Genomic DNA, 17,440 nt, shown 5'->3' on the forward strand with positions numbered 1-17,440 from the left:
GCCATCTCATGCCTACACTGCAGCCTGCTTGTGAATTAGGCCAAAGAACCTACCCAACCTTCCGCAGCTGCTGTGCAGGCAGTTGTACAGCTGCAATAATTTCATATCTAAATCCCAAGTATCGTTCTTTTTGATACTGCTGCTGAAGTTTTCTACAAAATGATGCTGCTGAGCCTTGAATGCTACTTGCTTGGCCTTAATTCAGTGTTTGACACCTAAAGTCATCTTGTTTAATGCCAACCAGAAAATTTTGTTTGCCAATTGAAGGAGGTGGAGAGGGGAAATGAGGAATCAAGCAAAAGAAAATAAATGTTATATCATGAATGAATCACATAGGAGCTGATATTTTGAAGTATGGGCTGAGGAAGGGCATATGAGGAGGAGGGAAAGAAAATTCTATCCTGGGAGCAGAAGCTATCAACACAAAGAGAGTGGGATTGCGAGAGGGATCTGAAAAAGAGTAAAGACGCTTGGGAAGAACAAGCAAACGTAGGAGGTAGGTTGCAAGAGAAAAGATGGTGCAAGTAGGAGGAGGAGCAAAGGTGAGAAGAGTGGGTAGAGCATGGGGATGAGGCAGGACAGGAAGAACACTCACAGGGCAGATCTGTACAGAGCTCGGAATCAAGAAAAGGGAACATCTACCTCATTTCAAGAGAAAAAAAGGTGGCAGCCGTACAGCTGGGATGAACAGAGAGAAAGGGAGGATGGATGAGATGAGAAGTCAGATATGAACCAGGAAGGAATAAATAAAAAAGGTAATCTGACCACTGGATGCTGAGGGAGTGTCTGTGAGTGCAGAAAGAAAGGGGTTATAATGGAGTAGGGGAGACCAGATCTCTAAGGCACTAGAGACTGGACACCAGGGATGCCAGGGGCGACTGCACTCGCCTCTCCTTCAGTGTTCAGAGCAGGCTGGAAGAGCAGAGGACTGGATATGAGTGTAAGTGGCTCTAGGAGCAGACTAATACTAACTACAGGTATATGGTAGAGGAGACGTAGGTAGGAAAGGGTGAATGAGACTGTCAGTTCTACAGATCATGCAAGCAGAAAGTTTGCTGTTCCTTCTTCTCAGGCCTCAGTTTGGGTTGACGCTGTGCAGTATGACAATACTGTCACCCATTTTTCTGACAACAGACAGAGATGCCACACTGGCTTAGTGGGTATCTGGGCCACTGAAGTGTGAAAAGGCTGTCACAGTGATGATTCTGCTCTAGTGCTTTTGGGTCCTGAATCCCAAAAATATCAAGAGAAACAATGGAATTTAGCTCCAAAATACAGGGTGCCCAATACAGCTTAGTGCTTGCCTTTCCTTAAAATGAAGTGATGTGCAGTTTGGAATCTAAGTATATATGGAAGAGAAAAACAAAAGCTCACTAAGCATGAGACATTATAGAATTCCAGCTTATGAACAGAAGAGGCTGAAATTTTTCTTACCATTCCCTTTCTTTTAAATATATCTCAAGGTGTCTGTAACTCTTATTTCTAATAAAGAAGCTCATATCTGAGTGTCAGCTATAAGTCAGTGAGGGGCTATGAAACATCTTGTACTTTCATGCAAGCAGCTAATTCACTTGAAAGATTCTGCTAATGTTATAAACCTGGAATAGGAAACTCAAGTGAGTTGTAAATAACAGTGAAGTAAACTACTGTGAAAGCTGGCTCCTGTTCCCTTCTAAACTCATGCTCAGGGATGGATGGGAAAAGCCAGAGGAGCCAGCAAGTGAAATCAAGGCTGAAAAATTTAATTAGGAGGTGAAATGGAGCCAAAGAGATTGAATGGTGGAAAATTAGATATCCAGCAGGTGAAGATTTTAGTGATCATGGGGCTTTTTGAAAGATAACAAACAGCATACAAAATCAAATTTATATTGTACAGTGGAAACCCCCATAATCTCTTCCAGGACTATGTCTTGGCCTAGGAGCCACGCTGCTCTAAGACTACAGTGCATAGGCTCTGTCTAGCACTGCACAGATCCATATGCATTGCAGGAAACAACACACAGAAGGGAAGGAGCTGGGCAGCTCTGGGAAAGGGAGAGCGAAGTTTCTTTGGAGGTAACCAACAACTGTTGCCAGGCAGGTATTGGCTGAGATCACTCCTGTTCTCAGCCACAAAGTTTTATAGAGGTGAATTTCATCATCTCTCTACAAAAGATATAAAGAAAAAGTATGCAGAAAGAATCTGGATGGCAGTAATTTTGTTAGGGGTTGCAACTCAATGCATTTTACCATTCGTTTCTTATGCATTTATTCAGCATTTTACTGTAAATCAGCATTCATTCAAATAGTGGTTAATAAGCCTTTAAATAACTATTTCTGAAGCAAGGGACAATGTATACTTGACAGATTTTATTTGGAATATAACTCTGGAATAAGACTGTACTTCATATGTATAATGCGCTCAGCATGGTGCCAGCACTGCTGCTAACGTCTGCCAGCTATTGTCCCTTGAGTCTTACACCCTATTTCCTCGTAGTGGATCAGCTACCACGTTCACATTGCATGAAATCTCTTGAGTTACTTGCTTGGCTGCACGAACTCAATTGAAGTCTGCATCGCATAGAAAGTCCAACCATATAATCCTAATGATCCCATCTTGTCTTGAAATGCGCAATGACTTGGTAAAGGAATAAAATGTATCATGCATCAAAGTTAGACATGTTTCCTAAAAAAAAAAATAGCTTGTCATTTTATGGTTTTAAAACCTAAGGCAGAATAGCCTCCCATAGGGATAGCTAGGCTCTCTCGTGTTTCTGTTATGTCTGTTTCCAGGTGTTGCCATAGTTTGGATTTCATAACCTACCTCAAGAACCCAGAGTGTAAATATCAGTCAATATAATGAGATTAAGGCAAGAAAGAACAGGCAGCACATGCTATGTGCCTGTGGGTTTGTATCCCAATTCGTATCTGCCAAACCTGCCTCGAGTCAAGTACAACACAAAAGCTGCCTCTGCAGCTTAGGAGTCCTTAGAAGTCCTAAATGAACACAGCTGGTGTGCCCTGCCAAAGAAATAGGCAAATGGCTTCTCTTTATGTAAAACAGTTTTCCTGAAGACAAAATGTAACAATAGTTGGCAGATTTCACTGAAGTTCAAGAAAAGGTCCAATGATGCCTAAATAGATGGAAGGAAGTGCTGCTCGTGCAGTAACCATTAATTCTGAAGTTTGTCTGGACTCCAAACCTCTGTCAAGAAGAGAAGATTACAGAAAAGCTCAAAAACCAGGAGGGCTACAAAGCAGATGGGTACAGTGCAAGTTTAGGAAGGAGTGCCAAAGGAAAGGGTTATGTGATCTATGGCATGGATTTCAATATCTGGGGAGAACAGTAAAAGCAGGAAAGTTTGCAAAGAACAAATGGCAGTCAGACACTTTCTAAATAAAACTAAAGGCCAATTTGTGAGTTTGAAAAATTCCTAATACTTTCAGTTTGCCTTATTAATTAGAAAGGAGAGAGAAAGAGGGTAGTAGGGAAAATTAACAGAATCAAAAGTGTTTGGTACCAAAACTGGACGGAAAGAGATCAGATGAGATGTACTATTCTCTGAGACTAAGCTCTAATGTGCAGCCTTCCCTAAAGCTGTTGGAAGCAGATGGTCTCCCACAGCTGCACCCATCTGGCTTCCAGTAGAGAGATGCAAGTTTTTCCTCTCACCAGAGTTCCCAGGGAGGGGTCTTCATCATAAGGGATTCCCTGGAGCACAGTACCTGAGAATCAAGGGAAAGAACACAGACCTGAGGGGAAAAAATGGGAAACTCAATGCTTGACAAGACAGAAGCAGTGAAGAGGACAAAGGTGTTCAAGTTTGGGAGGTGGAGGGCCTGCTTTTTGCAGACGGTTTGTGTGAGTGCAGGAAGGAGAGAGATTAACATGGCTGCAGAAAGCAGAGGGGTTTCGTTAGGAATGTGTTCAATATGGCACTGCTCTTTGGACAGATGGAAGGGGGCTTATCCAGGCTAGAAAAGGAGAAATTCATTGACAATCATACTAGTACACATTATTTTACTATTCTTAATCTATGCAGGATCTAGGCTATTATGGAAAATTAAAATCAAAATACACTTCCAGTCATAGCTCAAGCTACTTGTCTTTAGTAGAAAAATACTTAATTTCCTGTTTTAAATTGCATCATCTTTTTCCCTTAAAAGCTTGGAATAGTCAATCATCAGAACTACTACATGCTTTTTAATTCTGGTGATGAAAAAAAAAAATGTTTGCTTCTCAACAATGGCATGAGATAATTTCGTTAATTTTGATAACAGTTTCCTACTGACTTGGAATCTTTGTTATACGGCTGAGGCAACTGACTGCAATCTACTTTCTAAGGATCATTATTTTGTCAACTTGAGCCAATTCAGCTGTTTGAAATGCATAGCACACATGTGTCATCTAATATTTCAAATTGCCTTTCTTTTTATTATCCATCAAACTGTTTTTCTTGTTTAAGCACTAAAGGTACTTATAAAATTTAACATAGTGATCTGGATATATTTTCTCATTGTGTGTTCAGTTATAAATTAAATGTCATAATTATTCTAAAATAAAAAAAAAAAGTTTTTCAGAAAGAGGGAGCTTTCTAAATAAAATCATCTGCCCATACACTCCCTATGAAACATATTCTCAGATTTCCTTGTAATATTAATGTTGCAGAGGGAATTCAGATGTTCTTATGACAAAAAACAGCAAATCTACAGTGGCAACTGAGTGGTAATTTTCCTTAAAATCCTTTCTAGCTAATCTGATTTTAGAAGACTCCGAAGCATAGTTCCAATTTTAAATATCTTAATGTATCATAGCCACTCCAAATATGCAGAAACAAAACAGAGGGATCCACATAGTATTCCCATCTCTGGCACCACATATGGAGGGGACTAGGATAAGTCACATCATCTCCTGATGCCTCGGTTACCCCATCAGTAAAGCAATCCATGACAGGAACGAGATCTCTGATTGAGAGACCATGTACAAAGAAAAAGAATTTTTAAAACAGTGATTTTATTTATTTTTTTTAAAGATCTTTACTTAAATCAGCATAATTTTAGGTTCAGACCTAGAATTTGCAGGGAAACAGCCTGAGATCTTAATGAATGTCTCACATGGGTTCACCATATACTGCCTATAGACACATTTGGGTGTTCCAGAAGCACATATTGTTTTTCTTTTCTATCTTCGCTTCATTTTTGAAAACACAAGTGCCATTTATAGGTATGTACAAGTATATGCATTCACACCTCGTTTATATCTTTAGAGTCTCAATAATTCAACATTTGCCACACCATTGTATCAAAATAACTTCTGTTTCAATATAGGCGATACTACAGTTACTGCAGGCTCCTGAACTCTGAATGTAGCATTCTTAAGGCAAAGTATGTTATCTGACATGAAATACACACATTTATACTTACACACACATACTCACAGAGAACACTGTCTCTCAATATCAAGGAGGCTCTATGTAACTGGTAGGGAAAATGAAACTGTTCTAATTTACATAAATAACAAGCACTCCAGAACAGTCTTCAGTACAATGTCTAACTATGTAGTCACAACAGGAAAGCTCAGATACTCCTCATTGATTTATATCTCTGGCATCCAGTTATAGATCAAGACATCTAACCCCCCGTTTCCAGCCTTTTATTCCACTATAACTCATCATGCCATGTCTTAAAATAAATACTTACAAAGTATAACGCAGCATTCTAAGGCTCCCAGTACTTACCAGTAACCACTTTGAGGTTACCTACAGATTTACAAACAATACCTTCAGGAATATATCACTATAAAACACTTCAAGGCGCTCCATGAATTGAACAAGGACCAGTAGGAGGAACACACCCCAGAAGGGACATAAGTGCTGTCACGTGACTTTCATGGATTTGTGCGCAAGTTAATTTACCTGTTGTTCTTTTTGCATCATGTCCTATCAGAATTACAGCAAGTAATTAAGGAGATTGGCTGGAGACTCTTTAAAGTTTCTCTGTCCAAGAATACCTCAATTATTAATGTTTCAGTGAGTTTTTCATTCAGTGCTTTTGATTTCAACTACAAAACAGAACTGAAAGACCTTTTTTTTGCATGAGGGCATGAAAATATACTTTAACTTTCCTCTTTTTTTTTTCTTTCTTTTTTAAATAAATCCACTGTGATGCTTAAAAGGCCCATCTTTTAAATATCCTTTCCTTTTGTGCGTAACGTGTTTTTTCACTTTGTGGTTTAAAGCTGAGCATGTATCTGTTTGCACGCATCTATTTTTGTATCTGAAGAGACAAACCTCACTAATGAGTGACACAGAACTTTCAAATCCCTGAGTGACTACTGTTAATAAAGAGATATAACAGGGCCATCTTATAAAGCTTCTCTGCAAAGCAGGCAGATTCTCAGCATAGTCAGTTAAGCAGACACAAATCCATTTCAGTGCATTCTAGCAGTATATCCTAAAGCATATTTTTAGCTTCGACATGTTGAATTTAAAACCTGGTTGTAACACTCTCTTCCTCACTGGACATTTGAGCACAATCAAACAGGTCCAGGTGTGTCCTAACAGAGTACACTTACATATACTCACTCTCCCACAGCCCTACCTTTCTCAGGTCATGCAGCCAGCTCTTACCTCAATGGTGTACTGTTCAAAAATCCGGAGCTGAAGGAAAATGTCTAGCTTAATCTTCCTCTCATGGAAGAGCTCTTCCATCTGTACCTGGGCCTCATCGAGTTGCTGAAGGACAGATTCAATGTGGCTGATGGAGCTATTGTGTGGAGTCTTATTGTTGGAAACAGCAGAGTCCCTGTAGCAAGGCAGAGAGAATGGTTAAATCTGAGCTTTCAGGCAGGCAAAAGAGCATGAACTACACATTGTGATTGTGCGTGCTGCTGAGAAGCAAACCCAAGCACAAAGGGCTGAAGGAAGGTGTGTGTATCATTTCTTCTATTCGCTGAAATGCTGCAGCTCCTGAGCTGAGCACAACGTTTGAACAAGGGGACCATCCTTTCTTGTGTCACGACACTGCGACCTTACACACTTGGGACAGGGAGGGGAGGAGAACGACACATCAATCTCAATGGCTCTCTTGCGGACACTGGCTGGTAATCCCCTTTAATCCTAGAGTCACCTGCTCCAGCCTACACTCACACCAAGCTCTGAGATGCTATTTAGCCACCTGGACCTTTACAAGACAATTTTGTTAATTTGCTTTATTACTTACAGACTAAATGAATCAGAATCCAGAGAAGTCCCTTCCAACCCAATACATTCTATGATTCTATGAATTACCAGCATTCTGGTCCAATGGGTAGGGATGCCTTGATTTTCTCTGGATTATGTAGTACAGCAATAGATATGGAATACAGTGCAAAAAACCTCCACTGAAGGAAAACACCTTTCAAACACTGTAAGACAGACTCTGACTTGTCCTTCCACACGGTAAGTGAAATGAGACATGCTTGTGACTGCTCCGTCTACACCTGCCATATACAGGCAGCAGAAGGGAGCCAGCCCTTTAACCGGTGGTCTAAGACCAAGGGGAAGCTTGCTGTACCTGAAAGAAGTGTTAGCATAGACATAGGACAGCCCTGGCAGTTTCTTTTCTTTTTGTGCTCTCACATACAGTCTGTTAGGTCTTCGGTAATTTTTCTTCAGTGAGTGTTTTATGGATAAAGAACCTTTGCAGACATAAAGAGCTGAAATTTATCCTTGAATATGCCACAAAAGTTTCCCCCAACTTTAACAAGAACCAGAAAGGAAACTCTGAAGCCATAATTCAATTCTGGCTTTGGTACTTCAGCTAAACCAAGATTTAGATGCAATGGTTTTCTCTGTCCATCCCACTCAAAGGTGCATTATTTGCCATACTTAAACCAAGCCAACCGAAACCCCTTTCAAATACACTGTTGGAAAGACCTATGCACTAGCAGGATAGCAGGATGAAGTGGGTAAGCCAGCAGGTCTTACCATCAATATTTCCTATCAGCCTCCAGTTCTGCCTTGGAGGAGGTGGGGGGACAATTACAAATCCAACAGCACGTACTGGACTATTGGTGCACCAACAAACTCCCACATGTACAGCAAACCAGCTGTCAGTATTGGAAGACAAGCGAAATGTCCAGTAGTGCTGCCAGGTCACTGCATTGTACCACAGGGATCAAATGTGGCTGGGAGCCATTCTTTTGGCCAGCTAACCCGGGCTGCTGAGTAGGGGTGCCCGCGGAGTCTCCCCGCTGTGGAAGGGTGCTAGTGTGTTCCAAATTTTTAGGTTTTTATTTCCCTTTTCTGTGCTGAACTTTCCCTCCATAAACATCTAGTAAAGCATTCGTGGTTTTCTACAGGACTTGACTGAAACAGTTGTGCTTTGCTCTTTGCAAGTGATCATCATGTAGGGTCAGATCAAAACAACGTACAGTTGACTTAAATGTTAATTGAACACTGTCAGTGAGCATAATTGAGGAAAAAAAAAAGTATAACCTTTTGCAGATGCCTTAAATTGAAACTAGGCACTGACACACAGAGTCAGTTTAGGTGAGTTTAAAACACACCTCTGAGGTTCTAAGGCAACAAAACACACATGTTATTCTGTTTTCATTATGTGTCTCGAAGGAATAGGAAAAGCATTTGAAAGAACATCTGAAGATTAAGAATAAAATTAAAAATACAGATTACTATTAGCTGCATAGTAGTTTGTTGTTGGGATGCATTTCACCTCTTTTTCTTCAAATACTTTATGTTTCATACACTGAACTTCAGATGTTTCAGCATTATTCTGAAGCTAGTACTACCAACTTCCCTTGCTTATAAGGGAATATTACACCAATATTACTCTCTCCAGGTGATATGGCTTCTGCCCCACTGTCAGTCTTGTGTTTTCACCTTCTTGATGACCTCAAGGTCTCTCTCTGCATCCACATTAGAGCTGTACAGAGGAAGGATGGATGAAGATAACAAGGTGAGATTTAATCTGAGCTTAATCTGAGGCCACATTCAATCAAGTTCTGTTGCCTTCAGTCAGCACCTGTCTTCTCTAAAAGGACATGAAATATGTCTTCATTCAAATGCAAGATTATTACTATTCATGTATTATCTAAATGACTCAATGAATTATTCAAGACTGATGTTGCATAATCTCTCACGGGATCTAAAGACACACTTAGTTTTAGAAATTCTTTTTCATTAAACATTTCACTCTTCAAAACAAGACACTCTTGCATTTCAGTGGCTGATGCAATACAAAAATTTAAGTATAATAATCCAGCATTTTTTCACAGCCTCCTCAGAGAAGGCCTTGACAATGCTTATACAGTCCAGTTTAAGAAAGGTCTCCTTCCAGAAAAAAAATTGCTGAGATTGGATGCTTCCGCCACGAGATTTCTTGCTTTGGCTGTGATGAGAAGTTCTGGGAAAGGATTCATAAAAGATCCTTACTATTCTCTGAATGGTTACCAATTAGAGCTATAAAATGCAGGGCAATTATCAGAAAAAAATACAAAATAAACCTTGGGGAACATAAAACTGGGCTTAGTGCATTGTGGTAGAGTTTGTTCATATGAACGCTGTGCTCCTGAAACCACTTTCAGTGCTTTAACTGGGAGAAAGCTTGGTGAAACATACCCATCGTCAAAAGCTCATTTGAGGAACTACTGTAAAGAAGGCAAGATACATAACTCTTAGTTGTCTTTTTTTTTTGCCCCTAACATTCTTGTTCTTTCACATCTCACTGGAACAAGTCACTGTTTTGCCTTTCACAGATGTGCAGAATTATTGCCCCCAGCAGCCCTCCTAGAAATGCTGTTCAAAAGATTTGCTTTGTGTTGACTGCTGAGAATGATGATCACCTCAGTAAAAAACTGATAAAGAAGAGTTAAAAAAGTGTTTCCAATGCTAACCATGACATGCACAGTATGGCTAGCCAGGCCTGTTTTACTCCTGATAGGTATGGTCTCCTGTTGCAGAGTCACTGAAAGCCCTGAAGATGTTCTGTGAAGAGCAGTCCCAGCCACTGCATTCAACTAGTTCAGGCAGACAAGCTTTTCCTAAGCTATCTGGAGGAGACACAGAGTGCTGTTACACAAATGATCTTCTCTAAACCACTCTCTGCTCTGTCAGACATAAGGACAAGAAATGTAATATTTTTCAAAGCCCCATTAATTTTATTGGTTTTAACCTGTGCTTCAACATGCTTGAAAAGAGCAGTGTATTTCATTCTCTTCATTGTTGTAGCATTTGCAATCTTCAGCTATTCTTCACAGCAGGTACAAGGTGATCCACACTGTGAAACGCAACACTGTATTAAGAAGAGATTGCAGCAATTCTAATTTTTCTTCCTTTCCTTTATCTGTGTGTTCTTTACTTTTGCCAGCAGCCACAAAAGCTGTTAGAGTGGGTGCCCATAGAGGTGGTTTCGTGTTTTTCTTGAAGTTCTGCTTCACTTTTTGAAAGAGTCCATGATCGCATTACAGGCTTTGCAGTTAGTCAGAGAGCTCAAAAACAACACCTGAATCATAGGTAGTCTTGACAGCTCAGCTCTGCAAATCTTTGCAAGAGTCCAGGGCTTCTGTCCCTCAGACAACTGTTCTCTCTGTGTTTGGTCTTAACTTTATCAGAAGCAGGGGATCACTTTGCACAAGTATGTTCACCTTGATCCACCTTGCTCGCTGCCCAGAACACAAGCCAGACCCCCAAAACATTTCCTTGTCAAGTACAGCTGCCACAAAACCTGTCTTGGCGTTTCACAAATGTTTAGAATGACACAAATTCCAAAAAAAGTCTCAAACCTGAGGCCACTTTATTTTTCAAAGGCTGAAACTAAGAATTGACCAAGTTTACATTAAAAAAAAAAAAAAAATGAAGTCCCACACACCATCTCTCAGTTCACCTCTTCCCCTGCATGATCTTGCAGCCACTACACCAGCCTTTCTCCAATAACTGCTATTCATGCTGATGCTTCACTGACTTCTCAGCTCCAAATATTGCCCTGGCCACTCTCCCACTTCACATGCCACTTTCTTACTCACTCATGTGCCAGCAAAAAGCCTTTAGGCCAATTGCACAGCCAGCACCAGGACACTCCTTAATATACTTTCTGCAATCCCACAAACCACCCCACACTCCACTTGATGGGTTTACAGAGTCCCTTTCAGGCTCTTCTCCATGGTTGTTCATGCTGAAATGATGTTATGCCAATAGGTGGAATGAATGACCAAAAAAATCTTTAGTCCAGAATTTCACTGCCGTTGTTGTGATCTCACAGAAATGCTCCAAATTTTGCAAAAAGTTTCTTTACATAAAGGGAAATTACCATGCAGACCTTTAACTGACCTGTTATGGCTGGCCATACATACATTCTTATCTAAAACCCCCTCCTTCTGGCAGGTCACTTACCAATTACAGCATGTTTCCTTCTTACTTATCAGCAAAGATTAATGGATGGGTGGAGCCTAGCTATGTCTATTCCTGATCCTTGCTTTCCAATTCTGATCTCGGCAAGCACACCACAGCTTGGGTCCTTTGCTCTCCCCCTGTGATGCAGGCAAGCCACATACAGCAAGACTAGGAATTCACACAGGCTCTACTGTGTGGCTGCCTAGGGCTGAATAACAACCAAAACCTAGAGAAGCCCTCTCAAATCTCTTTTTTTTTTATTTTTTCTGTCTCAGTGGAGGAGACTCTGCATCCAGTGTGACAGGAAAAAGTATAGAGGAAAGATCAGCATGTGGCTCTAATAGAAGACTTAGGGAGTCCAGGAGACCTGTTAAGGGCAGAGCTCCACCAGGGACCTGCATTATCTACTCTGCTCTAGGGCACCTTAGGCTTTTCCCATCGTGGTTTACGGTTTTCTGTGCTTCTCATGTGAGAACTGAAGGCATCAGATTAGGAAAGCTCAGGGTGAGAAGGATGACATAACTTTGGGACAGTCTCTGGTGAAATGCATAAGACCTGGCAGATTTGCATATTGTATATGTATACAGAACATACACATTATGTACATATGGATAAGGGCAATCTGTAACAACAGAAAGATCTAAAGAATAAGTGATGTATTTGACTTGGTTTTGAGCTCAGTAACATCACTAAAAGGTAGGAAAACTCCAGTGCTGTCAACAAAGTTCAAGCCACAGGAAACCACTGTACATAAGAATAAATGAGAGAGATCTCACAACTACAAGTTTTGTAGTTTTGTGTAAGATTACTTTGCAAACATTCATTCTACTGCACTCATAGACTGAGAAAGCAAAAAAAAAACCCAACTTCTTGGAGCCAGTCTCTTTATGTATTTTAAATCAGGTAAAATGAGCTGTTTTAATTCACAATGCAAGTAGAACTGGCAGTAAAAGACCCTCTTTGATAGCACGAATAAATCCAACATTGACAAAGATAAATAGAAGGGTGCTGCATGCAAAATGAAAGACTGAAGATTGTTAGACATGTGTATATTTTATTAAGAGGAATACACTTCTCCTACATCAGGAGTAACCCTATAAATCACAAGGCCTCAGCTCACAGCCATTTAACAATCTTCTATATATACCAACTAATAATATTGACCTGAAACACATTTGTTTCAATTCACTTCACTGTGCCTATAAATAATCTCTCTGTCAAACAGGAACCCATGCTGATCCACAGTCTACTCTAATCAGTCCACACAAAACATTCCTTGCAATTTCAATAAAATACTCAAAGAATTTGAAGAATCATAAATAAGCAAAGAATTATTAAACTCTCCCAATTAATCCTCACTTGCAGTTCCCTATTTATGCACACCTAAACCACAGCATACATTGGATTTCTCAACACCTGTCCTCCAGGTGGATGCTTACCTGAGCTGTTGGATTAGATCTTCCCCTTCTTTAATAACATTGAGGGTAGCATCCAAGGTGGCTGTTTGTTGCTGTTGAAACTGCTTGATAAGCTCCTGAACCGCATCCACAGAGTCAGCACAGACATCCTCTAAGAGCTCCTTCTGCAGATCTTCCATCCATGTCCACAGCTGGGAAGGAGGGGAGGGAAATATAAATCAGAGAGCGATTGAGATTTAACCCTTTTGCTCTCTAATTCCAGATCAGTAAGCTTTAACTAGGGCTGCATGTTTCACATGAAAACTGACCTAAAGTTTCTAAAAACAAAAAGATATGTTATTGATTCTGGCTGATGCAATTCCATTTTAAGCAACAAAGTAAAATAAATATTATGTCAGGTAATTTTTTCCAAAATTAATTTGCATTCCAGTTTATTATATGACAAAAACTAATCATATTATTCTGATGAACTCTTTACAGGAATAACAAATTACAGTGCCCTACAGCTGTGATAACCTAACCCTTTCAGGAGCTGTGTGCTATCAGCTGCTATTAATTTCACATGCAGCTGAAGCCTGTTGCAGAACAGACCTGAAATCTTTGGTATGTATGTATGGTACTGGCTGAAGTCTAGCTGTGCCTCCTCAGCTATGCCTTCCTAGGCAGAAGGTTTTGTGGAAGGTTTGGTTTGGGGTTTTTTGTGTGTGCGTGTGGAGTTGTGGTGTGGGTGTTTGGTTTAATTTTTTTTTTGTTTGGTTTGTTTTTTTTTTTTTTTGTGTGTGAGTTTCTGTCACTTACTCCTCTCCTCAAAATGCAGCTCAGACTCCGCTTTTTAACTCTGGGAAAATCCAAACATAGGAGACAGCAGTATCACTAATCAGTCCCATGCAGATCCATTAATTTTAAATAGTCCTGACTACCAATTTCAAACCATCAACAACAAATCACTTGTGTAAGTGCTTAGATGAGAATTTCCAGCCAGCTGTTCATCAGAGATCTGGACAGTGGCAGGCAAGCCCCAGCAGCCTCTCGTTGGCTGTAAAGGCTTAAAGCGAACAGAGGTTTCCCCTTTAAGCTTGCTCTGAAAAGTGAGTGTAAAATTGCACCAACTGAGCTGGCAGTCTGCCAGCAAATCCTAATGACTCCACCAGCGAGGCGATTTTCTGTGCCATGCCTGCCCCATTAACCCACATTCTGCTGGTATATTCTGCAAGGTAGCAGAAAAGTACAGGAGAAGGAAACAACATGTTGCACTAGTGCACTGCGAAATGTCAAAGGACACCGTGCTGGCGGCAGCGGGGCTGCACTTCTGCCTGCTTTTCCAGGGAGCTGCAAAGCAGTTTGTCCTAACGGGACCTAGAGGTACACACGAAGCAGACGACAGACGTTGTGTGGGGGTGGCAAAAGAGCTGGTAAAAACGTTCCCGTTCAAAACGAGACACACTGGATCCCCATCCTACGGGATTTCTTTTGAGATTGTGAATTCTGCATGTCCACATAGAACAAGAGGAGAGGAGGGACATCTTAAGTGCCAGCTGGCTTCTCAGAAGCAAGGCTTCTCACAATTAGTGTCCAAACCCGAGGCCAGTCATCAAATGTTACACTATACTCACACTACTGACTTCAAGGGTATCACCCTGATCTAAAACAAAATAATCAAAATCAGAACCTGTCCCAGCACTGTTCATGATACCAGAAAAGGGAGAGCCCAGCTCCCTGTGCTCAGTCCCCACCTCTGCTACTGACTCCTTGCTTGACAGACTTACAAAAACAAGTTTTGAAACATATGCTTAACTTGAAGACTTTTCAGTTGGATTTTCAGAGTCAGCTTTGAATATTTTGGGTAAATGTCTCTGTTTATCGATAAAGAGCATAATCATAATGGCCCACCCTACTGCTAGCCTAAAACGGAATGTCTTTGCTGAGGTTATTTACATATTTTCACATTCTCAGGAGAAAGGCATGATATAAAAAGGCAACTATTAATAAAAGAAACAAATACAATTAAGTAGTCAGGCTTGTGAAATAGATGAAAGAATGAAAACATATTTAAAGAACCAAATAGAGAGCTTTTTCATTTGTAGCCTGAGGTCCAGGTGCTGAACTTTGGGAAGCCACCATAAAAGAAAATGCATTGAATGCTTTTATATACAAATTACATTCAGAATCTGCCTGGTCTTGATCTGATCCCTGCACCTACTCAAACAGTAGGGACAGCTGGACTATAACAGGCAGGAATCAGGTTGTTCAGGAATATAACTTCCTCTGCTTATCAGATCTCCAAGTATTAGAGCACTTTGTAAATATGGAAGAGAAAAATGGCCATGTGTATAAATCATCCTTCTGTTTCGAGTTGCGAAAGCCAGTAACTTTTTAATTTCTTGCTGGTCTTCGTCACATTTCGGGTTTGCACTCAAGATTAAAAAAAAAATCTCAGGGAATTTCCTTTACAAAAATGAAAGTGAAATCCACAACTTGCTTCATTGTCAGCAATCTGCTGTTTTCTTGAGATCATTATCTTTGAAAGGGCAGAAGAGAATTTTCAATCCCCCACTGTGACTTCAGAGGAAAACCCTGTTTTCAAAAATGTCTCCAGATTGTCATCAGCAGCCAAAAGTATTCGGACATTTAAGGTCCAATTTTTTAGTATGCTTCTAAATCAAAGCAGTTTTGAAATACTTAAACTGTACTGTACTCACCTGGAACCGAAACATTCACTAATTTCAGATAGCATTCAAATATATTAACTCATATTAGCTTCAGATGTTTCCATTAATGACCTCTGATCATAAGGATTTGCATAATAAAATCTATCAGAATTTAGGTCATCCTTGACTCAGAGGCCTTTAATCCTTTAGACTCCACCAATCCCTGGGAAATCCTAATACAAAGAATCAGTCAATATTAATAAGATTAGGAAGATCTTTCAGGAACAATTTACAATAGGAACCTGATTCAAAAACCTCCTAGGTTATGTGCTACAACTAATGGCAGCTGAAATAAATTACTACGAAGCCTCACTTGTGAATGCTACAGCAATGAAAAGATGAACTCCATGTTACTGCAACACCAGACTCAGAAGAGCTGTCAGTCACAAAATAGAAATCACATCCTGTTTGTCACAGCTCAAGAAAATCGGTCCCTATTAGGGCTTGATGTTTAATTCCGATGCAACTATTCAACTGAATTAAAAAAAATCCTGACTATTAAAACCCCAAATCACCAGACATTCATGGTGTGACTTACTCTGAACAGCTAGCTAGCTTAGACTGAGTGAATTGTTTCAATTTTTTGCTGGAATTTGACATACTACACAGGACAAGTTTTATCTCATATTTGCAAAAACCTGACTTTTTTCTTTTATTCTTAGCACAAGCAAAATTTGTGAGCACCTGTCCCACTCACATACATACTCCAAATTACTGCTAATGGATCACATGACCCTGTACAGGAGGTGTGTGTAGATGCATATAGACATTTCAAATACTGACACAATATTTCCACATCCAGCTGTGGTGACTTTTACTAAGCTCGCCAGAAAAGGAGATAATCTCTGCATTGTATTACTTAACATGTGCTAAACCAAAGACACAGAATCCTGGAAAACAATGAAGAAATAACACAAAAATAATTTTTGTGCTTCCTTCAAATTGATTTGTGCTTTGGTATGATTAATTTGATATGGAAATACTGATGCATTAGTGGTAAAACCTGAATTAAGTCCATCAGAGAGATCCAGCCGCAAATCTGATGCATGCAAACTACGTTTAAAGTGGTACAGTTGTCAGCTACACAGAAGTCTAAGGCAAATTCCTAGCCCTAAAATGTCCATGCTGAAGGTCCATAGAGGCTCCAGAATAGAGGCTTTATTTATCAAGGTAACCATGGCTTTAAACAAGAAAAACAATTCTCTTCTGATTACTAGACCAGTGGAAAAGAAGAATGACAGCCCCCCTTCTTTTGGGGGAGCATCTGGCACCTCTCATGCATTGTTACAACTTCTGTGTCTTTCTTAGATGCAAAACCCAGGCAGTTTCCCTCCATGCAAGAGACAACACAGCTCTTTATTCCCAGCTATTTCTTCTGATGCAATACTCTTCATTTTACTCAAGTGCTTGATGAGACCACTTACAGGAGGTTTGAAGGACATCTGTGCCTCTTACCTAGAAATTAATGCTTCTGACTTAGAGCAAGGGACCACTTTAAACAAAATCTGAAACCTAAAGAGACTGTTAAGAAAATCTTGCCTCCATGTTTGGAATAACTATTAAACACTCAGTGTTTATTAGCTGCTATTTGCAAATGCCAGAGATGAGTTTTAATCCTCTCAAAACCAGTTTTAAAACACTGAATAATAAGACCAGTGAAAAGCAAATAACTAGTCGGTTCAATCCATGAGAATTGCGACTGTACATTTTTGCTAGTTGTTCAAAACAAGGATGTTAACAGAAACAAGCAACTTTCCACGTTATATGTTCTACACCTTTACTATGTCAGAGAAGTGTCATGTGTTGCAGAGCAGGCCCCAAAAGGATGCTCATGCCAACTCAGTAAAGTGAACATCCATCACAGCAATGAAGGCTAGAGCAGAATGCAGAAGAACCCAGTGAAATATGGGGACCCTCTTTTTCCCACCTGATTTGCACTGCTTCCACT

The 17,440-nt window shown here is 40.1% G+C and overlaps 1 protein-coding gene across 4 annotated transcripts in view; it reads right to left on the bottom strand.

Moving 5' to 3' along the window:
- Window positions 1-17,440, bottom strand: part of KALRN (kalirin RhoGEF kinase) — a 525,904-nt gene that overhangs the window by 187,104 nt on the left and 321,360 nt on the right. For 3 of the 4 annotated variants that reach the window (XM_086466145.1, XM_086466144.1, XM_086466146.1), the window contains exons 12-13: window positions 12,806-12,975; window positions 6,609-6,783 (exon numbers count right to left, since the gene is read on the bottom strand). In XM_086466145.1, coding sequence (XP_086322271.1) covers window positions 6,609-6,783; window positions 12,806-12,975 — 345 coding nt within the window. Of the gene's footprint in view, window positions 1-6,608; window positions 6,784-10,602; window positions 10,622-11,477; window positions 11,498-12,805; window positions 12,976-17,440 lie in introns of all 4 variants that reach the window. The other variant, XM_086466147.1, reaches the window with a different exon arrangement.

The sequence above is a fragment of the Leptosomus discolor genome, chromosome 5 (assembly GCF_034619465.1).
Source record: "Leptosomus discolor isolate bLepDis1 chromosome 5, bLepDis1.hap2, whole genome shotgun sequence".
In the NCBI taxonomy this organism is placed as follows: domain Eukaryota; kingdom Metazoa; phylum Chordata; class Aves; order Leptosomiformes; family Leptosomidae; genus Leptosomus; species Leptosomus discolor.